Here is a 26,106-nt window from a genome sequence, read left to right as displayed (position 1 = left end):
AGGAGAGCCCACTAACCAAAGCCAGCCCGAGACCCCGTTCCAAGTCTGCAAGGCCTACAGGGGCAGGTCAGGGCCCACCTGTAGGTAGTTTAGCAGGTAGGGTGGCATTGTAGGTAGTTGGACAGGGAGGGTCCTACATGGTGGTAGTTGAGCAGGTCAGGGCCCTCATTTAGCTGGTTGTACAGGTTGGGTCCCACATGTAGGAGCGAGGCAGGTCAGGTCCCACTTGCAGGTAGTTGGTCAGGGAGCATCCTCAATAAGATAGCTGGGCAGGTCAGGGCCCACTTGTACATAGTTTAACAGGTAGGGTCCCACTGTAGGTAGTTAGGCAGGGGGTGTCAGACTTCAGGTAGTTGGGCAGGTAGGGTCCCAGAGTAAATACTTGGGCAGGGCAGGTCTCTCGTTTAGGTATCTGGGCAGTTCGGGTACCCGTGCGGGTAGTTGAGCAGGTTGAAGCCCACCTGTAGGTAGTTGGCAGGGAGGGTCCCACTTACAGGTATTTGGGCAGTTCGAGTCTCACATGTGGGTGGTTAGGCAGGGAGGGTCCTCAATTAGGTAGTTGGGCAGGGAGGGTCCCACAGTAGGTAGCTGGGCAGGGAGGGTACTACATGTTGGTATATGGGCAGTTTGGGTCCCACATGTAGGTGGTTGAGCAAGGCGGGTCCCACACATGGGTAGTTAGACAGGGAGCATCCTCAGGTAGGTAGTTGGGCAGGTTGGGGCCCACTTGTGCACAGTTTAAAACGGAGGGTCCTCAATTAGGTAGTTGGGCAGGGAGGGTACCACAGGTGTGTTGTTGGGCACGGGGTCCACATGTAGGTCGGTGGGCAGGTAGGGAGCCACAGATACTTAGTTAGGCAGGTCAGACTGCGAGGGTCAGATCCTCAGCTTTGTGGCCACTCTGGGCTGGTCCTCTCTGGGCCGGTCCTCTCACCACAGATTATTTCTTTTCTTTTTTTTTTTTTTTGCTGTACGCGGGCCTCTCACTGTTGTGGCCTCTCCCATCGCGGAGCACAAGCTCCGGACGTGCAGGCTCAGCGGCCGTGGCTCACGGGCCCAGCCGCTCCGCAGCATATGGGATCTTCCTGGACCGGGGCACGAACCCGTATCCCCTGCATCAGCAGGCGGACTCTCAACCACTGCGCCACCAGGGAAGCCCCTACCACAGATTATTTCTTATCCTTGCTGGGTAGGTTTTGTCCCTTCTGGGGACAGTGGCTTCCAAGGAAATGTGCTCCCCAGATGACACAAATGGTGTGCCCACCTTTTGTAAGGGACATGCAGAAGCACTGGTTTACCCAGGTGAGCACTGAGGGAAACCGGTGGGGTTCCATTTTATCCCTCTGGCGCCCTCATGTGGAGGTGAGTCAGCACGCGTTCCTAGAAATTCACACTGGTGGATGGTTTGTGGACCCATCAGAGGGCAGAAAGCAGAATATCCATTCACCCTTGCCAGTTACGCATTTCAAAACACCATCCACTAGAGTGGTGTCCACTTCCAAAAACGTCAGGCCAGTCCTGGGGACCTTCAGAATGGAATGGGTGCTGGGGTCCTGGGTCCTCACTATCAGAGCCAACCTAGTCTACCTCCTGGGTTCCACTTTTCCCCTGGACCAGAAGATGGGAAGAAGGGACGGTGTACAAGGAAAGGAGTAGCCGATGGTGCGTCTTCTTTTTGCTGCTGAGCTAGAAGTCAGCCAAGCTCGCCAGCTTCACTGGCCCTGGGGCTGAGGGGGTGGCATCTTGCTGCGGGGAGCGGTCACAACCTGCAAGCCCAGTGTCCCAGCCACACTGAGGCTGGGTATGGCACCTCCCAGAAAAGCTGCGGGGAGAACGCAGGGGCACCCCCATCCCGGCAGAGGCAGTGCTGAGGGAGCCTGTGAGCTCCAGCCCCAGGGGAGACCCAGCAGGAGGTGGGCAGCAGGGTGAGGAAGCAGGGTCTTTCTTAAGCAGCGTGTCTCTGGATTTACAAACCTTACACTTTCTGCCCCTTGGGCAGAAGGAATCTCATCTGTGAGCTGCTCCAAGGATGGGAACGCCCAGTTATTAACCACGTGGAGGAACGAATTTGGGGTGTCTTTCTCTGGGTCCTGCTTACCAAGTGTCATGCCCTGAAAACTTGTGAACTGCAGCTTCTGAGGAACTCTGGGTCTTGCAACTACTAAAGATTTAGGGTCTAGATACTGCTGTGCTGGCCAAGGTAAAGAATTTGAAGTCAAGGGTTTGCAGCATGGGTTTTTAACCAGCTTGCAACTTGACGGGGACCCTGAATGCCAGGAAGGGAATTAGGAACAAGCAGAGTTTGGTCCAGAAGAATCTGACAGGCAAAGAAGAGCACACACTTTTCACTGGCCTGTGGTTTTAGTGGTTTGACAATATTTTTCATACTGACAATCCCAAGGCAGTTTCCTAGACTCAGCTGGGACCGGAGCTGTCTCACACCCTTCAGCTTTCCCGGTCCCCACTGGAACTATCGTGCTGTAGATGAAAACGCGAAGCCACACTTGCCAGCCTCTGCAGCCCCAAGCGTCACTGTGCGGGGAACATGCGAGAGGGGTGGGTGTCAGGGGCCCCATGCAGTGCTGAGTGGGCTGACCACGTGCAGGGGCAGGAGGGAGCAAGCGCACCTCACAAGCAGATGTGTCGGACAGCCACAGGAGCATGCTGGGAGGGGCGGTAATGAGAGTGAACATGAACTCCAGCCCCACCCTGGGAGGACCGTGTTCACCATGAAGTCCACCAGTCCCTCCTTCTCAGCTCAAGCATGATTGTGATAACCAAGCCTGCAGGTGAGGAGGTGAGAAACCCTCACCCCGAGAGCAGCGCTTGGGCAGTCTCGACCCCACAGAATAGCTCAGCGTGAACCACTCATCTAGAGACCCCCAAAGATCCACTAGGGAAAGACCCTCCTGGGCAACGCAGAGCCTGCTGTCTGAACACGATGGAAGAAGGACTTTCCCTGTCCCTCCCCGAGGTCCCAGCACTAAACCCAGGGACGGTGGCAGTCTGACCCCAGCCCGAGACCTGCCACTGAGTCGGCTAACTGGCCTCTCCTATTCTAATGGCCCCTCATCTCCGCAGAGCACACAGAATCGGGCCAGGGTCCCGGTCACAGCCTCTGTCCACAGGGCCCTTTGAGGGACCACAGGCACGTCAAGCCCCCTCCATCCTTAACTCTGGGGCTGCACACCTTTTCTGGAAAGGGCCACATACTGACTCTTTTCAGCTTTGTGGGCCTCTGCAACTACTCAGCTCAGCCACTGCAGTGCAAAAGCTGCCACAGACCACAGAAAAACAGTGACCGCAGCCCTGTTCCAGTCACACTGGATTTACAAAAACAGGGCTGCAGTCCACCAGCCCTTGCTCTGATCATAACACCCTGCCTGAGCCACAACTTGAGGGCACAGGGTTTCTGCCGGGCACCGTTCTACCTTCTCAGGGAAAGATGAAAACTGCAGGCGTGACACCACGCAGTCCAGCGGAAGACAGTTTCCCCCCAGCCTCACAAGGGGGCGCTGGCCCTCCAACCAGCTGGCCCATTAGGCCCAGGAGCGACTTGTGTTAACTGGGCCTCCAAGAACCCTGCAGCCCTGGGAGGGGAGCCTGTTCACCCAGGAGCCCTGCGCTGGAGAAGAATGAGCAGGCCCGGGTGCACAGAAATGAATTAATTGGTTACGAAGGCAGCGGAGGAGGAGAGGTTTGGACCACATTCAGTCGTGATGGGGACACAGTAACAGACAGGATGAGGGAGGCACCACTAATCTAAGAAGTCAGTCTCCTTACCAAAAGGATTTGCAAGGATATTTGTGGCTCAGGACCTAAGGAACTTGCTACAGGGAAGTGAGGTCAGAGGTCAGCTCAATCCTGAAATATAAAGGCAGCAAACCGGATCACACCCAGAGGCAGCGGCTGGGCTCCGAGGAGTGGGGGGCTTCCCCGGGCTGGGCTCACCCTGCCACCCCTCCGCCCCCAGTGAAGAGCCTTCCAGGCCAGGTTTGGAGGGACTGGCGGCGGCTCCAGGAGGGGAAAGGGGGTTCTCGTGGGCACAGGGCCTTCTGACTTGAGGGACGCAGGGTGGCCTGGTAATAAAGGGTAGTTGAGATCTGCATCCTGGAATAATAAAGCCTCCATTTCTGACCCTAGACCCCAGCTTACGCTAGCTAGGAAGTAGGGGGTGATCACCCAGCCCCTCCGGGTTGCTGGGCTCAGAAAACACAGGCCCCCATTTAGCTCTGTGCTTAAACCAGAGGACCCCAGGCCACAGGCTGGCCCGTGTCAGACCACTGGTGCTCCCCCATGGCCTGTCCCTACTGCTCCTCATGAGGGAAGCCCAGGGGTGTGCATGGGTGCCCGGCTGGGGGCTGGCGGGGGAAGGGCCCAATTCTAAAGATGAGGAGCTGCGTGGCCGCAACTGCCTCAGAGCTCCGTGGAGCAGAACGGATAAAAAACGACTGCTGGCCCTGGGCTGGGGGGTTTGGGGGGTGCTGAGGGGGGTTGGTGGCCAAGTGGATGAGCAGGAAGAATCATGCTCTGTCCTGCAGTGATGGATTGGTTTTGTCATGAACCCTCCGTGTAAGTGAACAGCCGATCTGCTCCAGGCTCTTCCCAGGCATCTGCTTTTTCCCTTTTGGCGGGGGAGGGGTGGGGTGCAAGAAGGGGCTCGGCCACCCTCCCCCCATCACCTTCACACGCTCCTCCCGAGGGCCCCAAGGGGACTGTCGGGGGAAATCGAGCCTGGCCGAATATTGCCAGGACATGGGGGAGAAAACCCTAAAATGGAAATGGAAGAGTGGGGGGCTGGCAAAGCTTACAGGAGGCCCTCCTCCTCTCCCGCCTGCAACGAAGGGGGCTCACGGCGGTACCGGTACTGTAGAAAGCTGAGCGACCCCGAAGAGGGTGGGCGGCCTACCTCTGTTCCTCCTCCAGTTCCTCCTTGGTCATCATCTTCTTGTACTGGTTTCCCCTCAGCTTCCCGGGACTGTATTTGAAGGAGAAGGCCTCTCCCCCTGCAGAGAGGACACCCAGTAAGAGCCAGTTAGGGTGCTGCGCCCGCCTGCAACTTCAGGCCCCTTTCCCTTCCGAAGAAGGGTTTCCAAAGAACCACCTGGGCCAGAGAGGGTGCCCCCGCTTCAAAGAGGGGCAGACGGGCCCCATGCCCACCCCGGGCCGGCTCACCTAAGCCTCAGAGAGGGCTGGACGCCCACAACATCTGCTCACCCTCCCCTGGGCCTGGCAGGTCCTCCCCCCACACCCCTTCCACTTAGAAGCTCTTTTGGGAACTTGAACCGGGGATGAGGCAGCCGGAGTGAAGGGAGCATCGCCGCCCCACCCCCGCCCATGCTATTCAGTTCCATCCACCAAAGGCCAGTTCCCTTCCAAGACCAGGTTGAGCCATCCACAGAGCTGCCTGTGGGCCCCTCTCCAGCAAGGGCTCTGGCCCAGCAGCTGCCCACAAGGCTTTTCTCCCCCTCAGCCTGAACCACCCCCTTCCCCATGACTGCTGTGCTAATTACACAGTCGGAGGGCCCTTATCTCTGGGAAACAGCCTGTGCTAAGGCGATGGGTGCCCTGCCTCTCCTCGGGTCCCAGGTCCGGAAGGCTCCAGGGACCCCCGACCCTCCTGCCAAGGTCCTCGGGTCTCCCAGGCTTGGGGGTGCCCGCCCTGCCATCCAGGGGCATCATGTCGGCAGGCCCCTTCTATGCCCCTCCCCGCAACCAGTTATTAAAAATCTGAAACAACGCATCCAGCCCACAATGGGATATGGGAATGATGTGGCTTGTTCACACAGTGTTCAAATCGGTCATTAAAACCAGCACTTAGGGAACTGCCTGGCGGTCCAGTGGTTAGGACTCGGTGCTTTCACTGCCGAGGGCAGGGTTCAATCCCTGCTCAGGGAACTAAGATCCTGCAAGCCACGTGGCGTGGTCAAAAACTTAAAAACCGAAAAAACCAAACCAAAAATCCCCAGTACTTATTGCTGAACAGGTGTACCCGGCTTTGCCAGTCCCAGAGCAGACCCCGTAGCTGCTTTGGAACAAATGAAAGGGCAGCTCTAGAGGCCTGAAGAAGGCACACCAGGGGATGTGGACAGAGGAAAACAGGGACGTGTGACGTAGGGAAGCCAGGCCAGAGGAGGCAGCATGTACAGGTGAAGGCTGCAAGGGAAGAAAAGGAAAGAGCTCTAGAGCATTCCCCTGGCTGAGTGTCCAGGTGGAGAGAGTTCCCTTAGGAAGCAATGCCCTTATGTGGTCCTTCAGCCCAGCAGGTGGAGGGTAGGTGGCCTCCGGTCAGCCTCGGGGATAGAGGCTCAGTGCCTGTCTTATCTAATTTCAGTTAATGTATAAAGAATTGAGCATGGGAAACGCAAGACCAGCAAATCACCCTCCCACACGGATGTATTCTTTTTCACTTCTGTTCTATAGACCAGCAAATCACCCTCCCACACGGACGTATTCTTTTTCACTTCTGTTCTGTGTCACTCCAGTGTCAGGGATCTCAAACACCTCCACATCCTGCCCTGGGGCCACCCGGACCTCCTCCAGCTGGCAGCTGTCCCGAGTGATCAGACAGGCTGATGTGGGCTCCAGGGAGAAAAAGGCTGCAGCCTCTGAGATTCGAGTTCTCTCTGGGCTAAAAGAAGGTTCTGGATGCAAATTCAGAACCCAGGCATTGTAGCTGGGGTGGTGTTTGCTCTCACCACAGCCTGACTTTGCAGGAGAATCTGGCCGCCAGGGCTGAGCCCTTGCCTTAGGAAGCAGTTACGGTGTTTGTACCAGGATTAATTCGCTCTTCATTCATTCAGCAAATACTTAGCGAGCACTCTGCTCGGTGCTGGGGACTTAGCAGCGAAGCAAACATACAGCAAGCAAAGATTAGTAATTAAAATACAGAGTTTGGGACTTCCCTGGCGGTCCAGTAGTTAAGACTTCGCCTTCCATTGCAGGGGGTGTAGGTTTGATCCCTGGTCGGGGAGCTAAGATCCCACATGCCTCGTGGCCAAAAAAAGACTTAAAAAAGGTCCATGTTAAAAAAAAATCTTATAAAATAAGTAAAATAAAATAAAATACAGAGTTTGCAGTAGGTCCTGAGAGCTCTTCAGAAAAGCACAGCAGGAGGGGAGAGAGAGGCAGGGAGGGGGCTGCTTGGAAGTTTAAGCGGGGGGGTGTCAGGAAGGGCTCTACAGGTGATGCTGCAGGTCTGGGGAGACAGATCCAGCAAAGCAAGGAAGCCAGTGAGGCGGGGGGCAGGAAGCAAGGGGACAGGAGGACACGGGGTGAGAAGCCAGGCTGCCAGGGCAGGCCTTGGCTCTTCCTCCTGGTGAGCTGGGGCTGGGGCTCAGCGCAGACAGGATGACTCCCCCCGACCCCCCAGCCCCGGAGACCCCGCTCCCATCAGCTTCTCTTCCCTCCAGGCTGAGCTCAGCTCAGGCTGATGAGCAAAGGGCCCGCAGCATCAGGAGCTTCTAAAGGCTCGGGGCTTGGACTGCGGTGTCCGGGCATCTGGGAACTATGCTGAGTAATTTGGGGCCGCCGTTTAAGGGGCCTGGGTCTTTGGTTGTCAGGAAAGAACCTGCCATGGGACAGAATCACACGGAGCTAGTCTCAGAGTGAGCTCACAACCATGCTGGCTTCTGGACCTCAGAAAGAGGCAACGGACAAAGACGACGGATTAACTTCGACTTCAAGGTCATTGTGTTGCTATGTTTTAGAAAAATAAAACATAAAAAATGCTGCCAGCTGGGTACTACTCAAGGTTTCAATCTGTGGGGCCTGATTATGCTGCTTCGAGCCAGAGAGAACAAGGCTTGAAAAGGCTTTCACTTAATCACATATGGTGTGACGAGGGTTCCACAGCAGCCTCCAATTTTGCTAGACCAGGAGGGTTCAACGTGAGAGACCCCTGGGAGGGGGGACTTCCTCTTGCAGTCTTCTGAATCCACTCAGCCGCTTAGGGAAGGCACCTTAGTGGACACTGAGCGGCTCACTGCAGAGGGGCCAGGGGCCTCTCACGTTTTCTTCTGACAGCTGGGGCCCTAAATCTCTCCTGCCTCCGCCTTGTCAGGGCTGGGAGGAGGCGGCTGGGGGATGGGCAAGGTCCAGGAGCAGCAGTCAGATGAGGACGGAGGGCCCGGAGACACTGCCCACGGCTGGGTGTGGGGCTGCACATCTATGGGGTCTGACGGTGTTTCAGAAGAGGGGTCTGCTGAGCCTCCCCTTGTCCTGGCCGAGGGGCCTCCAGCAGCCTTGGCGCTTGCCTCCTGTGTCCCCAAATCACTACCGGGATCCAATAACGTGGCAGGGACACACCCCAGGCCCACGGTTCCCGCAGAGGATCTGGAGAGTCAACAGCTGGAGGGAGAGCCCCTGGCAAGGGGCTGATGTCCACCCTACCCAACCCCCGCCCCCCTGCAGCATCCTGCCACTCCCTCTTCCTCTAAGGCTCTATTGATAGAAACTGAAGGCCCATCCCTGCTGGGCCTCAGGGAAAGCTTCCCCACCCCCCATCCCAGCCCTGCCTGCCTGGCCCACACCAGCCTCGGTTACTGCATTCCTGCAACCTTCTCTTTCCAGGGCTCCAGCCAGTTGTTGACTTAAAATCACAGCAACAGACTCCCTTTTTAAAAAACCATGAAATATTTCGAACGTACACAAAAGTACAGCAAGTAATAAGTCCTCCCTGTACTTGCCATACAGATTTGACAAATGTTGACATTTTGCTATTTTTGCTTCAGCTTCTTTTTTTTTTTTTTTTTTCTTTAAAGAAATAAAACATGACAGAACCAGCAGAAGCCCCACACCGTGTCTGATCCTGTCTGTCTGTCTGGGGCACTGGTCCCCGTGGGTGGCCAGAGCAAACACACTGCCTTCTAGCTGGTCAAGTCCAAATTGCTCAATGCTCCCGGTCACTCCCTTTCTCTTCCCCTAGCTGCCTGGAACCTGATGGCCACGCTAGTCAGCTGGAGCTGCTTGGGAATCAGGCGTTTCCTCTCTGGGGGACTTTAACCTGCAGAACCCTGGGAGGCGGCCCTGTAAGTGGCTTTAGTCTCCATAAAATAGGTCCGAGATGTTTGGAGAGAAATGTGAAATGTACAAATCGGGGACGAGAAAGGAGTTAAGAGGCACTGCAGGAAACAGAAGGTCAGTGACAGGCCACCTGTATTTGGAGACAACTCACATTGTATAAATGGAAAAGTAAAGGCAAAGCAGCGACTTCCCTGGTGGTCCAGTGGTTAAGACTCCAGGCTTCCACTGCAGGGGGCACTGATTCGGGTTAGATCCCTGGTCAGGGAACTAAGATCCTGCATGCCACACAGTGCAGCCAAAAACAAAAACAAAAACAAAAGAGCAAAGTAGGTGGTCAGGGAGATGCGTGCAGGAAAGCAGGGGGTCAGAGAGGAGTGGGCTCCAGCCTCAGTGTCCTCTGGGTTGCAGCAGACACGGCTTCGCAGCCCCTCTCCTCTATCCTCTCCCCCTCCATCCTCTCCCCTCCTCCTGCCACTCAAATCCTCAGCTGGGGAATCCAAAGGGCCGTGGCACAGCCTAGCCTCCACAGCCAGACACGATCCGGCCGGCCTCAGCGGGCAGTGGTGCGCGGGTCCCACTCACCGTTGTCTTCCTCAGGCCCTGCCAGGGGTGGGCCCTCCACGCCATCCAGCTCCTCTTCCTGCAAGACAAGGGGAGGGCTCAGTGCCTGCGCACCTGATTTACATTTTTGATACTGTCATTCAGGGTTTGACCCCTCGGTCAAAGCAACCTGACCCCTGGGTCTGCTCTTAGGATAGATGTGCTTGGGGACCGGAAGCGGGTGACCGCCTCGGGGAGAGGGGGCATTGGTGGACAGGACATCGCGGGGAGAGGAGGGGGCCGCCCAGGGCCAGCGTGACCACTCACAGCACCCGCGCTGTCCTTAGAGTGTGGCCAGGAGGTCCTGAGTGGGGGCCACGGTCAACAGCAGGTGGAAACAGGGACATCAGCGGGAACTCCCTGGTGGTCCAGTGGTTAGGACTAGGCACTTTCACTGCCGTGGGCTCAGATTCAAGCCCTGGTCAGGGAACTAAGATCCCGCAAGCCATGCGGTGCAGCCAAAACACACCAACAAGCAAAAAAGGAAACAGGGACATCAGTGTCTCAATTTTTGACCTCGGTCCCTTTGCCTTTTCCAGGTGGGTGCTGGTCAAGTGGTGGGTGCCACTTCGATAAGTGGACTGGGCGACTCCCACTCCTGGCTATAGTGAGTAGAACAAAAGGCACGAGAGGAAAGCTGGCGGGTTCTCTGGGGTCCGGGCTGGGCTGGGTGTCACAGAGAAGCTGCGTTTGTGGTCAGAGGCTCCAGCTCTGTTTCCTTTAACATTGTTTCCATCCCTGACCATTTCAGGCTCCATTTTTCCCAAAATGGGAGCTCCACCTCCCTCAGCCTGGTTCTCTCCCACGCACACAGACAAATTAAACAGAAGGCTGGAAGGAATGTCCCGGGATGGCCTCGGTGGAAGGCAGGAGTGACTTCAACTTGCAGGAATGTTGGAGGATGACAGGGAGGTGCCGGTGCTGCGGCTCTGAGGGACTGAAGAGCCAGGGACCTGCGGCCCGAGGAAGCCCAACAGCAGACAAGGCAGAGCCGGCAGGTTTAGGAGAGGGGAGCCCAGACGTGAATGAGCTGCCCCACGGGGGCCGAGACAGCGCGGCGGACTAATCCCAACCCAGGCCTTCAGGCTCCCGGCCCGGGGGTCCAGCGGCTTGCAGCCTCAGCAAGCCGGGCAGGCAGTCCCCCCAACAAATCAGAGAGTGCTAAGCTGGGAGGCAAAGTCTGCACAAAAGCCCAAGAGCCGGTCATCTTAGGCAAACCCAAAGGGCCTCGAGTCTCTTGTGACTTTCTCTCTCACTGGACCCCACAAGATGCCGCAGGGCCGGAGGCAGGAGCTGGCTCTTCTCCAGTTAGCAGTTTACATCAGGCTCAGCACCCTCTGATGTGAGGCACGCTGCCCTGAGCGCTGGCCAGCACCTGGGGCTCGGGTGTCCAGACGCCTCTGGGATTTTGCCCAGCAGAGCGTCTTTGTGGCTGCAGGGGAAGGCAGGCCTCTTTGGGGGACAAAGGAGACGCCCCTTTGACTCAGCAAACCCAGTTCTAGAGATCTGCTCTGGGCTGGAAAACCATCTATCTGGGTTTTTATACGAGGACTCTGGGTGCAGGGGAGAACAAGACAAAACTGGGAACAACTAAATGTTCATCCATGGAGTTAAATATAGTATAGTTAAATATATTATAGTTAAACAGTTTGGTCGATATGTTCACCAAAATATTAACAGCTTAAATATATTACAGTGCACGCATATACTGTGCAACACTGCCTTAAAAAGGAGGCGACTGGGGACTTCCCTGGCGGTCCAGTGGTTAGGACTCCAAGCTTCCACTGCAGGGGGCACGGGTTCGATCCCCGGTCAGGGAACTAAGATCCCACATGCCACGCGGCACAGCCAGAAAAATAAAAATTTTTTAAATTAAAAAAAAAAATTAAAAAAGGAGGCGACCATACGTACCGATGTGAAAAGCACACTGAGATACATTACCAAAGGGAGAAGCAAGAAGCAGCACAGGGTGAAGAGTGCAACATTCTTGGTGTGCATGTCAAAACAGGAGTGCACATATACACTCATAAATGCGGAGAAAACGTTTTCTGGAAGGACACGCAAAGACACCGATAACAGCGACCGCCTTTGGGGAGAAGAGCTGGTTGGGGGCGGCCTTTCCTCTCCATCTTACACATTTCAGTATAATTTGGATTTTCTAACAATAGGCATGAATTGCATTTTTAAAATGCTACACAGGGATCTCTGAACAGTGAGCTTGGGGCTACTATATATTTTTTTCTTTAAAAAAAGAAAGAGAAAAAACACAGAAAGAAAAACAGATTAATCTAATCAGGGCTAGAGCCCAGAAATAAGCCCAATATCAAGACTAGAGGGTAGGCCAATTCTCCTACTATGTTCGAGGGACACAAAGGCTAAAGGAAAAACAACAGAAAAAGCAAGCACAGCCCCTTCGTGAAGGAACTCACAGTCCGGTAGGAAAGACACATACCCAGATAATTGCTACCCAGGATGGTAAATTCAAGAACCAAGGCAGACCTCTTTATCCCAAAGAGACACGGTGTCAGTTGACCTGCCAACACCCCCCTGGGGAGAGGCTGGTCTACATTTGGGATTTTGCACTTGACTTTTGAAGTGTGGTACTTTTTTTTTTTTTTTTTGCGGTACGTGGGCCTCTCACTGTTGTGGCCTCTCCCTTTGTGGAGCACAGGCTCCGGACGCGCAGGCCCAGCGGCCATGGCCCACGGGCCCAGCCACTCCGCGGCACGCGGGATCCTCCCAGACCAGGGCACAAACCCGCGTCGCCTGCATCGGCAGGCAGACTCTCAACCACTGTGCCACCAGGGAAGCCCCTGAAGTGTGGTACTTTTTAAACCGGTTATGACCCGTTGGTGAGTCACGAAAGCAACTTAGAGGTTGCTACTAGTATTTAAAAATTGTGCAGCCAACGTCTTAGTGTGATTTTTTAAGATTTAATAACTTCAGAAGCATAAATGCTCCCAACATACCAAAAAATGACATTTGAAAGGTTAGTTATCTACATTTTAAATATGTTGACGTTTCCTATCCAGATTCATATAATACCCCCGTCTAGTGGCTCCAGCTGATTTTCAGACTTTGGAAAACCATTCATGGGCAGATGGTCAGTGACTAAAGGGACTGCCTTTGTGAGTACAGCCTTGTGATCTTATGAGGATTGGAGGCACACGTGACAGTCTGGACATGACCTCAAGGGAGGTCGACCAGGTATCTGAGGTGCCCACAGGAGAGGACCCCTCTACCTGCTCGCCCGTCCAGATTCCAGCACTCACAAAGACTTAAAATGAAAAACACAGCATTCAAATGTCAGGAAACTAAGTATAAAAGGAATTTAAATAAGTAAATACTCAACTGATGTATTCTGTAGGTTTGTAGCATTTACACTTCTTCAGTTATTAAGACTTAAAACTACACTAAGACTTCGGGGGCGACCCTGTATCCCAATATGAAATTAAAGATAAATAGTGGTGTGTGTGTGGTTGATGTAGATACCGTTTTATAAAACTTCTGTGACTTTATAGACAGGGATGCAATTCAAATAGATTTCTTATTTGAGACTTAATGAAGTTTGGAAAACATTGCTGAATCGGCCATTTACTGTTTTCTGTCTGCACAGAAACCCCCTTCTTTCAGAAGATGCCCTTTGAAGCCTGTGGTCCTGGTGGGAACTGCCAGATGGGCAATCAGACCCCACCCCACCTTGCACACCACGATGGGCAGGGCAGGCGGATGTGACCCAGGGCCCAACTTCTGCTTGGGCACAAGGGACCTCTGGTTCCAGAACTGGGAGCTCGGGAGCTGCCCAGGGTCACCGGGGCGGGGAGTCCCTGGCTGTTCCACCCCTGCCTCCCCTGTATGTGAGCGACTCAAATCCTGGTTCTGCGAAAGCTCACCTGAACCCAGTTTCTGTCACCGACAGCCAGAGTCCTGACCACGGCCACTGTCCACTCACATCCCACTCTGCAAGCCCAGAACATCTCACGTTCTGCCAGGAGGCTCTTGCCTCTGTCAAATACCAGCTGCACAGCAGAGGGGGTGGGTAGGGGGGGCTGCTCCAGGGTGGTGCCCAAGGCCTCACATTTATCTGGGTTACTTACTGGTCTTCTAGACAACATCATAATAATGGAAAGCCTTCCATTATTTAAAAAAAAAAAAGTTTAAAAATCACTCTTTATTGCATTTTGCCCTTATTTTATAAAAAATGTGTAACAGCGACTGAGACAAGGATGGAAACCCTTCTGGAGGTTGGGACTCTTTAGCCTCAGTCCAGTGCTCTTTGCTTCAAGATGGTGAGCTGTGTGCACGGCAGCAAAGGAAAAGAATAAAGGGAGACCGACCGTGTGCAAAATGCTGGAACTGCTCTGTCGAAGCCTTTGTCTGGAAGAGCAGTCAGTAAGGACTTTACTGGGAATTCCCTGGTGGTCCAGTGGTTAGGACTTGGCGCTTTCACTGCTGGGGCCCAGGTTCCATCCCTGGTCGGGGAACTAAGATCCTGCAAGCTGCATAGTGCGGCCAAAAGATAAAGATTTTACCTGCCTGCCTACCTGCTCGCAACACATCCCATCTTTAAGTTCTGCTTTGGCAGGTACATACCTTATGCATTCAAGCAACACGATGGTGGGGGACCCTAAGGAGGGGAGCTCAGCTAAGCCTGAGGGGCACAGGGGAAGCCTTGGAAGGGATGAGGATCCTGAGCTGGGTCTGAGAAGAGCTGGGCAGGCCTGGAACATCCCGGCTTTTCCAGTGACTCCTTGGAGTTTGGTGTGACTGTGGGGGTGGGGGGGAGGAGGCCAGGAATGCAGGGCCCGGACTAGAGAGCTTATATAGGACAAGGCCCTGAGGAGCCACCGGGAAGCTTCAAAGTGCCGAGAAACAGGATGAGAGCTGCATTTGGGAACAGTATGTGGGGATGCACTGGCAAGACAGGAGGCAGGAAGGTTCAAAGCACAGGTGAGTGGGATGTTCAAAGCACAGCTGAGAGATGTAAGGGCCTGAACCGAGAGGCTAAAGGAATTGGGCCCTCATCTCTGTCTTTGCTGAATGAGTCTCGAAGGCCCAAGACGACCCCTCAGGGCTCTCAGGGTCTGAGTCCCACGCTGGGGCTTGCCCTCCTGTGGCTGGTGGGGCAGCCGTGCCCCACAGCTCGGCCAGGACCAGGCCTGGAGGCAGGATGCACCCAGCAGCTGCTCAGAGCGCTGACTGCAGATCTCACAAGAGGCCATCACCACTGTTGATTTCTGGTCCATGCCCTTGGTCCTGAGACTGTTGCATGGTACCCATGCCTTAAGGGCTGCATTGTGTCCTTCCCCAAATTCATATGTTGAGGTCTGAACCCTCAGTACCCCAGACTATGACTGTATCTGGAGAGAGGGTCTACAAAGAGGTAAGTTCAGTCAGGTTATTCGGGTAGGTCCTAATCCAGTCTGACTGGTGTCCTTATAAGAGGAAATGTGGACACACGGAGAGACAGCAGGAAGCTTGCACACAGAGGAAAAATCACGTGAGGACCCAGCAAGAAGGCAGCATGTGCAACCAAGGAGAGAGGCCTCAGGAGAGACCAGACCCCTGACACCTTGACCTTACAGTTCTGGAGAAAATACATTTCTGTTGTTTAAGCCACCCAGTCTGTGGTACTTTGTTATGGCAGCCCTAGCAGACGAATACCCCAAGTGCAAATGAAAGTAAATCAATTTAATGAAAACTGTGAGTTGGTGACACCCTCTGAGACTGACAGCTGGTGTCATCCTGGCTGCTCCCCAGAGCAGGCGTGGGACTGAGACCCTGCCCCGGTCTGCTCAGTGACCAGCGTCTCAGCAGGTTAGAGACTAGTTCTAACTTCACACGTTCTGGGCTACTTTTCTTTTTTTTTTTTTTTATAATTGGGAAAGATATATTTTGTTCCTATACAAATTAAATTCATTTTTTTAAAAAGACACGGCAATATCTACTAAAATTAGTATTGACTATAGCCTGCCATATGGGCTACTTTTCTAATTCAGCTTTTCCACCAATGGAGGCAGGTGGAGGGAGGGCCTCCTGACAGCCCTGCCAAGGCCAGGAGCCCAAGACCGGAGTCCCCCAGAGGCCAAGAGGGGTGGGTGGCGGAGGGGATGGGAGGGGGCTGTAGGGCACACAGGGGCTTGGAAGGAGGCTTCTCAGAGCCCCCAGGGGCCACATGCATAGCTGACAGGCAGCACATCGCCATTTATGGCTGCCCTGGCTGATCCAGGCCCGATACACAGGCTGAAGTAGAGCAGAGATGGGGGGAGAGAGAGGCAGAGAGACAGCTGTCTGTCTGTCTGTCTGTCTGTCTGCCTGCCTAAGGAGATGGGTCTGCCCTGGAGTCCTGCAAATAGGGTCTGTTGGACCCTGTGACCAGCCACCTGAGCTGCCTTCTGCTGTGGCTGCACCAACGCCCCTGCCCCCCAGTTAGTCCGGACTGGTTTTAGACAGGGAGGACCATGGCTCCACCAGGCAGGCAGAGGGGGAGGCCAGCCTGTCCCTCCCTCCCTGCGTAGGAAGCAACGACAGAGATAACAGGAAGCTCTCCAGGGGCCGCAGCATCCCCTATGCGCCGCCCCGCAGCCTGGGTCGGGCCAACTGACCCCTCCTTCTCCGGAGAGGGTTTCCTGGCGCAAGGGCTGCTTCCAGGCTCCCACTCAGGCGGGAGCGGGCGGGACATGGCTGGCACTCCTTCCAGAAGGATTCCATCAGGCAGTCAGGCTGTTCATCCTCCGCATTCAGAGGGGAGCGTCAGCTGTGGGACGAGCAGAGAGAGCAGAGCCGGCGCCAGTCCCCGGGGTGCCGGCTCTGGGTGGGGAGGACGGGCCAGCAGAGGTCACGACCAGGCTGCGCTCTCTGCCCGCACCATCAAAACAACTCAGCCACCCTCGCTCCAGGCTGAGGCCGCTCAGGCCAGCTCTCTAAATCCACACGTGCAGCTGGACAAGGCACGTGCCCCGTGACAAGAAACTGAAGTCTTCTTGTCCCAAACTGGCCCCCTCAACGTGTCCATTTTATCCCTGCAGTCACAGCATCTTGACACTTTATCACGGCTTGGGAATGCTGATTTTCTTTTTCTTTCTTTTGTCCATGCCACACGGCATGCGGGATCTTAGGTCCCTGACCTGGGACTGAACCCGAGCCCCCTGCAGTGGAAGTGTGGAGGCCTAACCACTGGACCGCCAGGGAATTTCCTGCTGTTTCCGTTCTATTCTGACTTCTAGACTCTCCCCGCCTTTGAGAGCCGTCTGGGATCCGCCCCCTCATTCTCCCCACTCCTGTCTCAATCACTCAGTGCCTTCACAGGCACGGTGTCCTCGACTCCACTCTCCTCCAGTCATCTGCTCTGAGGACAGCTTAAAACGCAGACTTCATGACGCTCTTCCTGCCAAAGCCCCATAATGACGGTTGCCACGTTCAATCCAAACAACCCCTGGCTTTCAAAGCTCTCCTGCTTCCAGACTCAGGGAGGTCACTCTCTAAGGGCTTACTGGCAAGTGCCGTCCTCTCCCACCCACCACGTGTGCCATGGGGTGCGGGGGTGGGCCGGAACGTAGGGTCATCCTTAGGGCCACAGCCTCGGGCACAGGATCTGTCCTTGGCTGTTCACCCCTGAGCCCCTCTCCTTCCTCTGTCTGGATGGGGTCCTCTGAGATCACAGGATCCGACCTGGACGGTCTTGAGCTGATGTTATTATTCTACCCGCGGTCGGCAGAGCCCTGGAGCCGAGTGGAGGGGCCGCGGGGACCACTGCGAGGAGGAGGGGGAGGGGCAGAAGGGCGGAGACCCTCGCCCAGGGCAGCTCCGCTTTTCCTCTGTGCACTGGGCTTCCTCCCGTGTAAGATTAAAGAGGGAAAAAGGTATCGGGGCATTAAAAAATGTTAGAAAGCCACTGATCTAACATGGCTTCTATCCAGTACAAAACTCCAGTGGATAAAACCTTTGATGAATTGCCAGTTATCCAGTCTGTTTGAACACGTCTCACACTGGGGGGGTGACTACCTTGCAGAGCCGTCTGCCTCGCTGGGGCATAATACACAGCTCTAGGGTGCACTGCAGGCAGGCGACACGCAAGGCCCTGGGCTAGAGGCCGGGGCGTGAAGGGAAATAAGACCCCTGCTGCCCAGGGCAGTCCTACCAGAAGGCAGCGCCTGCCTTTCGGCAGGAACCAGCAGAGTTTTCTTTCCTTTTTGTTGTCATTGCAGCTTTTATTCATTCAGCAAGTTCTTTCTGAGTGCCGCTTGTCCGCCGGGCCTGTTGTAGGAGCTGGGGACGTGGCCATGAACGTGGCACGCAAGGACTCTGTTCTCATGGGCTGACATTCCACTGCGGCAGACAATGCAGGCTAAAATAAAAGATGATCTCAGCCCGTACTGAGTGCTGAGAAGGAAGCCAGCCGGATGGGACGATGTACTGGGGGGAATTTATATCCGCCAAGGTGGCCAAGGACACAGAGACTTGAAAGGGGAGGATGAGCAATCTGTGAAGATCTAGGCTGGGGAGAGTCTGCCAGGCAAGGGAGGGGCGGCGCCAGGCGTGTGTGTGTGTGTGTGTGTGTGTGTGTGTGTGCGTGTGTGTGTGTGCACTGAGCGGAGGGGGCGGGGCAGCTGGGAGAAGCGGCAGAGGGGCAGGGTCCTGCTGGGCCTCAGGGGCCCTGGTAAGAGCCCGGAGTTTACTCTGTGGGCGATGGAAGCCACTGGGGGCTGTAAGCAGGAGAACAGGAGATGAGGTTTCTATGTTGGTTGCGGGGTGGGGCTTGGGTGGGGTACACACTAGAGGCAGGGACACCGCTTGGGAGGTTACTGAACAGCCGGATGAGCCCTGGACTGGAGCGGTGGCCAGAAAGATGGGCAGATGTGGCAGCAGGCAGGAGGCCTTCTGGAGACACAGGTGACAGGACTGGCTGATGGAGTGACTGCGGGTGAGCGGGAGAGGGAAAAGAAGAAACCAGGAAGACACGTGGGCGCTTGGTCTGAGCAGCTGTGGGAGTGGTGCTAGACTCTCAATGGGCTGAAGATCACTGGGCTTGGGGAGGAGGTGCAGGACATGCCAGGGGGACAGAAATGAGGCACGCTTATCAGACATGACTGTCTGCGGTGCTCATTAGACAACAGAGGGGAGGTGTCCGGAGGCAGCTGGGACGGTGCTGGGCTGGGCATATACATTTGGGCACCATCAACCACAGACCAGGAGGCCGATCGTCGCCAGTGTATTCTGGGAGATGGCGATGGTGGTCCAGGCCCTGATGTAAGTGCTCCACTTGATATTATGGGCAGGAGCTTTTCTAGCAAAGAGCAAAGGAGAGTACCTGCTAAGCCACTGACTCAAGGGGCAGGGCTGTGGGGAGAGGGAGAGAGAGAGATTTCGGAGCTGCACACTGCCCCAGGGCATGAGGAGCCAGCCTGTAGGGCGCTGTATCCAAACGTCCAGACCAAAGGGACCATCCCAGACTCTGACCTCAGATCCCAATCAGGGCACATTCACAAGCCCCAAACACACTCTGTCTGGCTCAGACGTCAGCCTGCCAGATTCAATCCTATCAGATTAACAGTTTTTGGCACTGTTCCTATAAATCGGATTTAGAGGACATCAAAAGCTTCATTAAAAAAAATACCCTGAAGCAGCAATCAGGCATCTACCAGACCCTCAATCAGTGAGTATTACGTTGAATTCTAGTCTCTACATTTTGGGATTAATAGAGAAGGTCAAGGACAGGGAAGAAAACTAAGGGACTGACCAAATCAGATCTGAGAGGGTCAGAAGAAGTGAAATCATTGTGTTGGGGAAAGCCAGGCTGAAGAATTTTGACCATGACTGACTCCAAGGGCAATAACAGAATGTAGGGGGCCAGCATTTAAGATCTCTTGAGGAGGCCTCCACCCGAGGAAGGGAAACCAGCTTTAGATCATGAGGAATAAAGACAAAGAATGGTCTGACCCTGGAGTAGGTTTACAGATCTTCATAGGAGGCCACTGGGCCAGAGGTATTTTCTTGTCTTGAGATTGATCTCAGACTGTGAGACTTCAGCAAGGAAGAATCTGGCCGGGAGAAAGAGTATTAATACAAAGGTCACAGAATTAGGCCCTTGCTGAGACCAAGCCCAGGATTGTCTCAACCAGACTGTCCAGAGGGTTAGCAATGTCTGCAAGGATTTCTAACTTGGAAATATTAAACACGAGCACGGACTTCCCTGGCGGCGCAGTGGTTACGAATCCGCCTGCCAGTGCAGGGGACACAGGTTCTATCCCTGGTCCGGGAAGATCCTACATGCCGTGGAGCAACTAAGCTCATGTGCCACAACTACCGAGCCTGCGGTCTAGGGCCCACGAGCCACAACTACTGAGCCCGTGTGCCACAACTACTGAAGCCCACAAGCCTAGAGCCGTGCTCCGAAACAAGAGAAGCCACCACAATGATAAGCCCATGCACCGAAACAAAGAGTAGCCCCTGCTCGCCAGAGCTAGAGAAAGCCTGTGCGCAGCAATGAAGACCCAATGCAGCCAAAACAAACACACAAAGAAAAAAAACACGAGCGTGTGCGCGCATGCGCACGCAGACACACGCTCTACCCAGGCCATGGAACAGGAGCTGATGACTAGAAAGCAGACAATCCCAGATTGTTACAGAGGTATCAGACATCATTTTAGTTCACCCCCTTCATTTTGTAGATGGGAAATCTACAAGGTTAAGTGACTTCCCCAAGTCCTAAGGCTATTCTGAGGCAAAAAAATTAGATAAGCAAGTTCCATGAATTCTTGCACTGGGTTTCCTTCAGGCTATTTAATCTCATTAGCTATTCTTTAGCCACCTTGGCCAGGGGAAAGTGACCCATGCGCCCACCTCCCTGGCAAGAGAGAAGGAATGATTGCTATTAGCATCCCAGGCTTCCTTTTTTGGTTCTGATCAGGCAGCAGGCAATCAGAATGGCAGCCAACAGCTCTGTCTGTGCATCAGGGCCTGACAGGAGGAGGTTTCTGGACCCTTCTTCGATTTATCTGTCCTTAACAGGGGCAAACCAAGTGCGCTCAGACTCAGGTTGTTCCAGAAAAGCTCTGGCTACCACGGACTTGGCATTTCTCAAAAAGAATGTCCACCAAGGGTCTAAGTTGGTCTCACCCCTCCCACGCTGTGGTTTGGGCCGATGGTCTGGGAAGGAAGAGACTACCAAAGAGAAACTGTCTAAAAGTGAACACGCTCAGTGTTTTATTTCTAACTCTCTGAAGGCAGACAGCTTTCTTCTTAAGGTATGTTCTTTAGGAGTTCACGTCTTCCCACTAAGTAGAAAAATTCTGACAGCTACATTTTCTATGTGCAAACAAGACTCTATCTCCGAAAGAATGAACGAAATTTAGCTATTAGGAAAGCCCCAACTTCTTTCTCATATGAAAAAAAAATTATGAGCTTAAAGAACTTTACAAAACACACCCTCTTGCAGGTCTAAACGTTGAACTCTGCTTCCAGCCGTCTGCGCCATCTTGTTTAGTTGATGTACATCATTGGGATGACTGTGAAGACATTATTCCTGTTTTGTGTTCAGCTTTTTTCCTTACTTATTGCTACCAATTTGCTTACTAATCTAACGTCCTAATTAATGGACATTTGGATTATTTCTGTTTCCCACCCCCCCAGAAAATCACTAGATCTGATACAGACTGCTTGTATCCTCCAGCATTCATATGCTGAACCCCCAATGTGATGGTACTTGGAGGTAGGACCTAGGGGAGGCAATTAGGTTTAATGAGGTCATGACAGTGGGGGCCCCCGTGATGAGGTTAGGGCCCTCGTAAGAAGAGGAAGACACCAGAGTGTCCTCTGTGCTGTGTGAGGACACAGCAAAAAGGCAGCTGTCAGCTGGCTGGGAAGTGGGTTCTCACCAGGAACCGAATCTGCCAGTACCTTGATCTTGGACTCTCAGCCTCCAGAACTGGGAGAAATAAATGTCTGTTGTTTCAACCAGTCAATCTACAGTACTTTGTTACAGCAGCCCGAGCAGACTCAAAGTGCTGTGAACAACTGCCAGATATCTGTTAGCCTCCACTAAACTGGCTTCTGTTAAGAGAACAGAAAAGTAGAGTCATGCTGACATCACGAAGGTCAGGACATGAAAAAGAAAAAATGAAAATAAAATACAATAAAGAAAAAAAAATAAATGAAGCTCAGGACAGATGATGGGGGATGGGATTTACCTGCTTCTTGATCATTCTGGGAGGGCTAGGGGCTCTGCAGCTCCCGGGGGGCAGGCCTGCGGTGACAAGGCTGGTGACAAGATGGACCTAACAGCAAGATAACTTCAGAAAAGGTGAACCAGGGCCCAGCTGCATGGCGAGGACAGACAGAGGAGGCTCTGCAGCTCCATCAGACCAGCACCCCTAGAGTGCCCAAAAAACCAAGCCGTTTCCCGAGAAATTCCGCACTGGGTTCCTTTTTCCCGACATTGTATGTTGGAAAATTCCAAACCTACAGAGAAGTTGACAGAATAATACAATGGACACTCATATACCCTTTCACCTAGATTCACCAATCCTTAACATTTTTCCATCCATCTTTGTACTCTCTCTCCATACACACCCATGATCTGTGTGTGCGACTATTTGAATCATGACATGTTTATCCCTAAACGTTTCAGCATGCATCTTCCTAAGGACAAGGACATTTTTCTACATGATCACAATGCCGGCATCACCCTCAAGAAAGTGAGCATTGATACAATAAAATGATCTAATAAAACATTCATTTGACACATGATCCAGTTATCTCCAAAATATTCTTTTTTTTTTTAAAAGTCTTATTAAGTTTGTTACAATATTGCTCCTGTTTTATGTTTTGGTTTTTTGGCCGCCAGGCATGTGGGATCTTAGCTCCCCGACCAGGGATGGAACCTGCACCCCCTGCATTGGAAGGCGAAGTCTTAACCACTAGACCACCTGGGAAGTCCCCCAAATATTCTTTATAGCTCCCCACACCCCCGCTCCACACCCCCCACCCCAAATCCAGAATCCAATCAATGATCAGGCATTTCATCTGTCTTTCCTGTCTCTTTAGTCTCCTTCAATCTCGAACAGTCTCCCTGCCGGTGACATTGGCCAGCTGCCTTATAGGAAGTCCCTACTCCGTTTCTGAGTAGACTGAGGGCCCGAGCACCAGGATGTCTGAGTCCTGGCACAGACAGAGTTATCTGACTCTGGTACTATTGAAGGACACTTGACCCTTTGCCCATGACCACTGTTTGGTATCCTACAATACAGCCTTGCTAGAATCCACATCTCCATTAGGTAAGAGGCCTGCAAATCCTAAAATCCTAACCTATACCTCAGCACCCAAAAAGCACTGTTTCCTGGGCTTAAAAGGGACCAGCTCCTGTTCTTGACGTTGTTCTCCATAATTCTCTGTGAGGGTGGGGCACGCCCACCCCCTCCCCTGCCCGCTCCCACACTAATCCCTCAGAGAGAAATGACAAGAGGTTTCACAATACAACTCTGCCCTCTGCTCGGCCTCCCTGCCCTGGCTGCTCTGCCCGCATTTCTTCACTCCCAGTTCAGCCTCCCAGCCCGTGGAGGCCCTTCATGCGACTTGGTTCTCCTGCACCGAGGGGACGCTTCCCCATGACCCACAGCCGCAGCTGCTTCCCTGGGCTCTGGATCCTTCTCAATAATCAGCTTTGTGAGCGTGGGCAGCAGCTGCCTCAGGCCTCCCAGGCCTCCAAGAAGGAAGGCGATTGGATTAGAATGGAAAATGCAGGGGGGAGGGGAGAGGTGAGTTAAGTGCCACTCTCCCGGGGCTGGGGCTGGGGCTGGGCCTTCCCGCTCTCAGCAGCCGGGGCCGCCCTCCCTCCACTCCCACAGCCTCTGCCGCTGCTCACTTAGGGAGAGGCTGGCTGAGGGCGTCCCTGCTGCTTTCCCAAACCCTGACTTGAGTTATTTTTCCCCAGTGGGCCTTCCGGTCTGCTCTCCAGGATTGGGCAGTGTGATCATCAGAAGAAAGCAGTGGGACCTGCTCTCGCAAATGCCCAAGTCCATTTCAGACAATTTCTAGCAGCTCCTTTCAGGGTAACCCCACCACCGGGAAGGCGGGGGAGTGGGTAACAGTGGATATTTGTGTCCCCCAGCACCTGGCCCAGGGCCTTGTGCACAGCTGGAGTCGACGGGGGCTTGCTAGCTCAGAGAGGGCTGGAGACCTGAACCCAAAAGGGAAGGGCAAGACCTCCAAAGGAGGAAATGGACTTAAACTTAATTCTCCCGTTGGGTGGGTCACGTCAGGCCGTGGAAGAAGGAGGGACGCACAAGCCTCAACTGTCACAGTCATCTGCTCTGGCAGCACACCAGATCCGAGGCTGTGTCCACCACACTAGCCTCCGTAAGGTGCCTTGTCCTTTGAAGCCCCCACTCGCCCTCACAGGACTGCTTTCTCCCAGCCAGAGGCAAACCAGGGCTGCTTTTTAAAGAACCACTAAACCCATTACATAGATATCATATTGCCGAGAGCCTAGAGGCCTTGTAGAAAGTTCTTTGAGGAGTGCTGTAACCCAGAGGATCGAGATGACTGAGCACCACTAAAGGACATTTTATTTATTTATTTATTTATTTATTCATTTATTTTTGGCCGCGACATGTGGCATGCGGATTTTAGTTCCCCGACCAGGGATCGAACCCGGGCCCCTGCAGTAGGAGCATGGAGTCTTAACCACTGGACCGCCAGGGAATTCCCTACAGAACATTTTAAACTTCAGTCCAGAAGCTGCCTCTGGGTGAAAAGGGGCCACTGTGTTAACTCTAGGAGCAGGGCTGACTGAGAGCAAGTGGCAGCCTGGGAACAGCCCCTATACCTCCCCTGTTCCCAAGAGAATCCTAAATATGGGAGCAAACCTAACACATCAGCACACGTCCAAACCCCCCCTGCCATCACCACAGGTGAGGTCAGCAAGAACCACAGGGCCTCGGTGCTCCCTGGCATGAATACAGCAGCTCTCCTCAGGCTGGTCAGAATACACTCTAATGGCACAATCAGTCACCCTCTTGTCAAGCAAAGCGCCTGCTCACAGGGGGTCTGGAACAATTACTCAGCAAAGAGAAATGCCTCCGCCCAGCTCGCTGCTTCCTCCTCCCCGGAAGGGTTCTCTCCAGTATAAACCATTGTGTCCAGCAAAATTCAGAGTGGGCGCTGCAGACATGTTCACAACGCACCAAAGCAGCTGGCTCACAGTTTTGACCGTCCTGGCCATCCTCCCTTCCAAGAAAGGGACCTCAGGAGTCAGAACAAGGCCTTCTGATCAGGCTCTGGACCCTTGCTGGTGGCCTGGAAGGGCCAAGGGTGCTGAAGTCCTGGGAAGGCGCATGGCTTCACGCCTGGCAACTAGGCTTCCAATCTAAAGAGGTACGTCGGAAAAAGTGTATCGGGCTGGGCAGAGGAGTGCCCACAAGCCATCAGACGCTCATCTGGATATCCTGAAGCAAGACGGCAGCCGCGGGGTCAGGACAGAGCTGCTGGACTGCAGAAGCAGGAGGGCGGCTTTGGGGGGCTCAGCTGTGCCGCAGGAGGGCCTTATCCTGCTTCCTCACTGCACGCTGGCCCGACTGATCTGCAGCCCCTGGGGGAGTGTGCAAAGCACCGTGCAGTTTGGAAACGGCAATAAAAAGGATTGCAATTGTCCGGTGCCTTTCTTTCAGTCCCACCCAATGGGTTTCACACATAAATGACTCAGGAATCTGGATTTCAAATTAGCCTATAAAGAAAAGGCAGCTCTCCTTTTTTTCTTTCTTTTCTTTAAGTATTATATTTTCCACTATCAAGACAACTGTCATTGCAGCCCTTGAAATAAGCCACATGCACGTGGATTTGGGAACCCGTGGGCTGGAGGGTGAGGGGTGGGGAGTGGGGTATGACCCGTGCCGGGGGAGGAGAGGCCAAGAAGAGGAAGGCCAAGAAGAGGAAAGCCATCCAGGCGACAAAACACAACTCCGACAGGCTCGGCGACACTTCGTGGGGTAGGGCGTTGAGTCTGCACGCCGGGACCTTCCCTTCCTGCCGTCCGCGGGCTCCTGCCCTCCCTGAGGCAGCCCGGCTCAAGACTGGGGGCGCGGTTCTCGGCTCCGCCGGGGACGCCAGGGGGCGCCGAGCCGCGGAGGGTACCTGGCCCCAGAGTGGGAAGGGGCGCCCGGGAGGGCGGGTCCGTACCTGCCTCTCCTCGGCGGCCTGCTCCTCCGCCTCCGCCGGCGCCGCCGCGGACTCTTCCGGCGGCGCGGACTCGTCCGGCGGCGTGGGCTCCCCCGGCCCCTCGGGCGCGGCTGCCGGCTCCGCCGCGCAGGGGCCGAGCGGCGCGGGCGTCCCGCTGGCCTCGGCCGGGGTCGCGGACTCCGGGGGCGCAGGCTCCGGGGGGTCGGGGCTCGCGGCCGCCCCGCGCCTCACCAGCAGCCAGGCAAGCAGCAGCGCCAGCGCGGTGGCCAGCGCGGGGAGCGCGGCCAGCAGCTCGGCCGGCGCCTCCAT

The 26,106-nt window shown here is 54.3% G+C and overlaps 1 protein-coding gene across 3 annotated transcripts in view; it reads right to left on the bottom strand.

Moving 5' to 3' along the window:
• Positions 1-26,106, bottom strand: part of MXRA7 (matrix remodeling associated 7) — a gene marked incomplete at both ends in the record, with an annotated part of 29,931 nt that extends 3,825 nt beyond the window's left edge. For 2 of the 3 annotated variants that reach the window (XM_079724653.1, XM_079724655.1), the window contains 3 exons: positions 4,910-5,006; positions 9,607-9,664; positions 25,798-26,106. In XM_079724653.1, coding sequence (XP_079580779.1) covers positions 4,910-5,006; positions 9,607-9,664; positions 25,798-26,106 — 464 coding nt within the window. Of the gene's footprint in view, positions 1-3,830; positions 3,865-4,909; positions 5,007-9,606; positions 9,665-25,797 lie in introns of those variants that run through there. The other variant, XM_079724654.1, reaches the window with a different exon arrangement.

This window comes from Hyperoodon ampullatus (genome assembly GCF_949752795.1).
Source record: "Hyperoodon ampullatus genome assembly, chromosome: 19".
NCBI lineage: Eukaryota > Metazoa > Chordata > Mammalia > Artiodactyla > Ziphiidae > Hyperoodon > Hyperoodon ampullatus.
The sequence above is the reverse complement of the archived record's forward strand: the minus strand, read 5'-3'. Positions and strand labels throughout refer to the sequence as shown.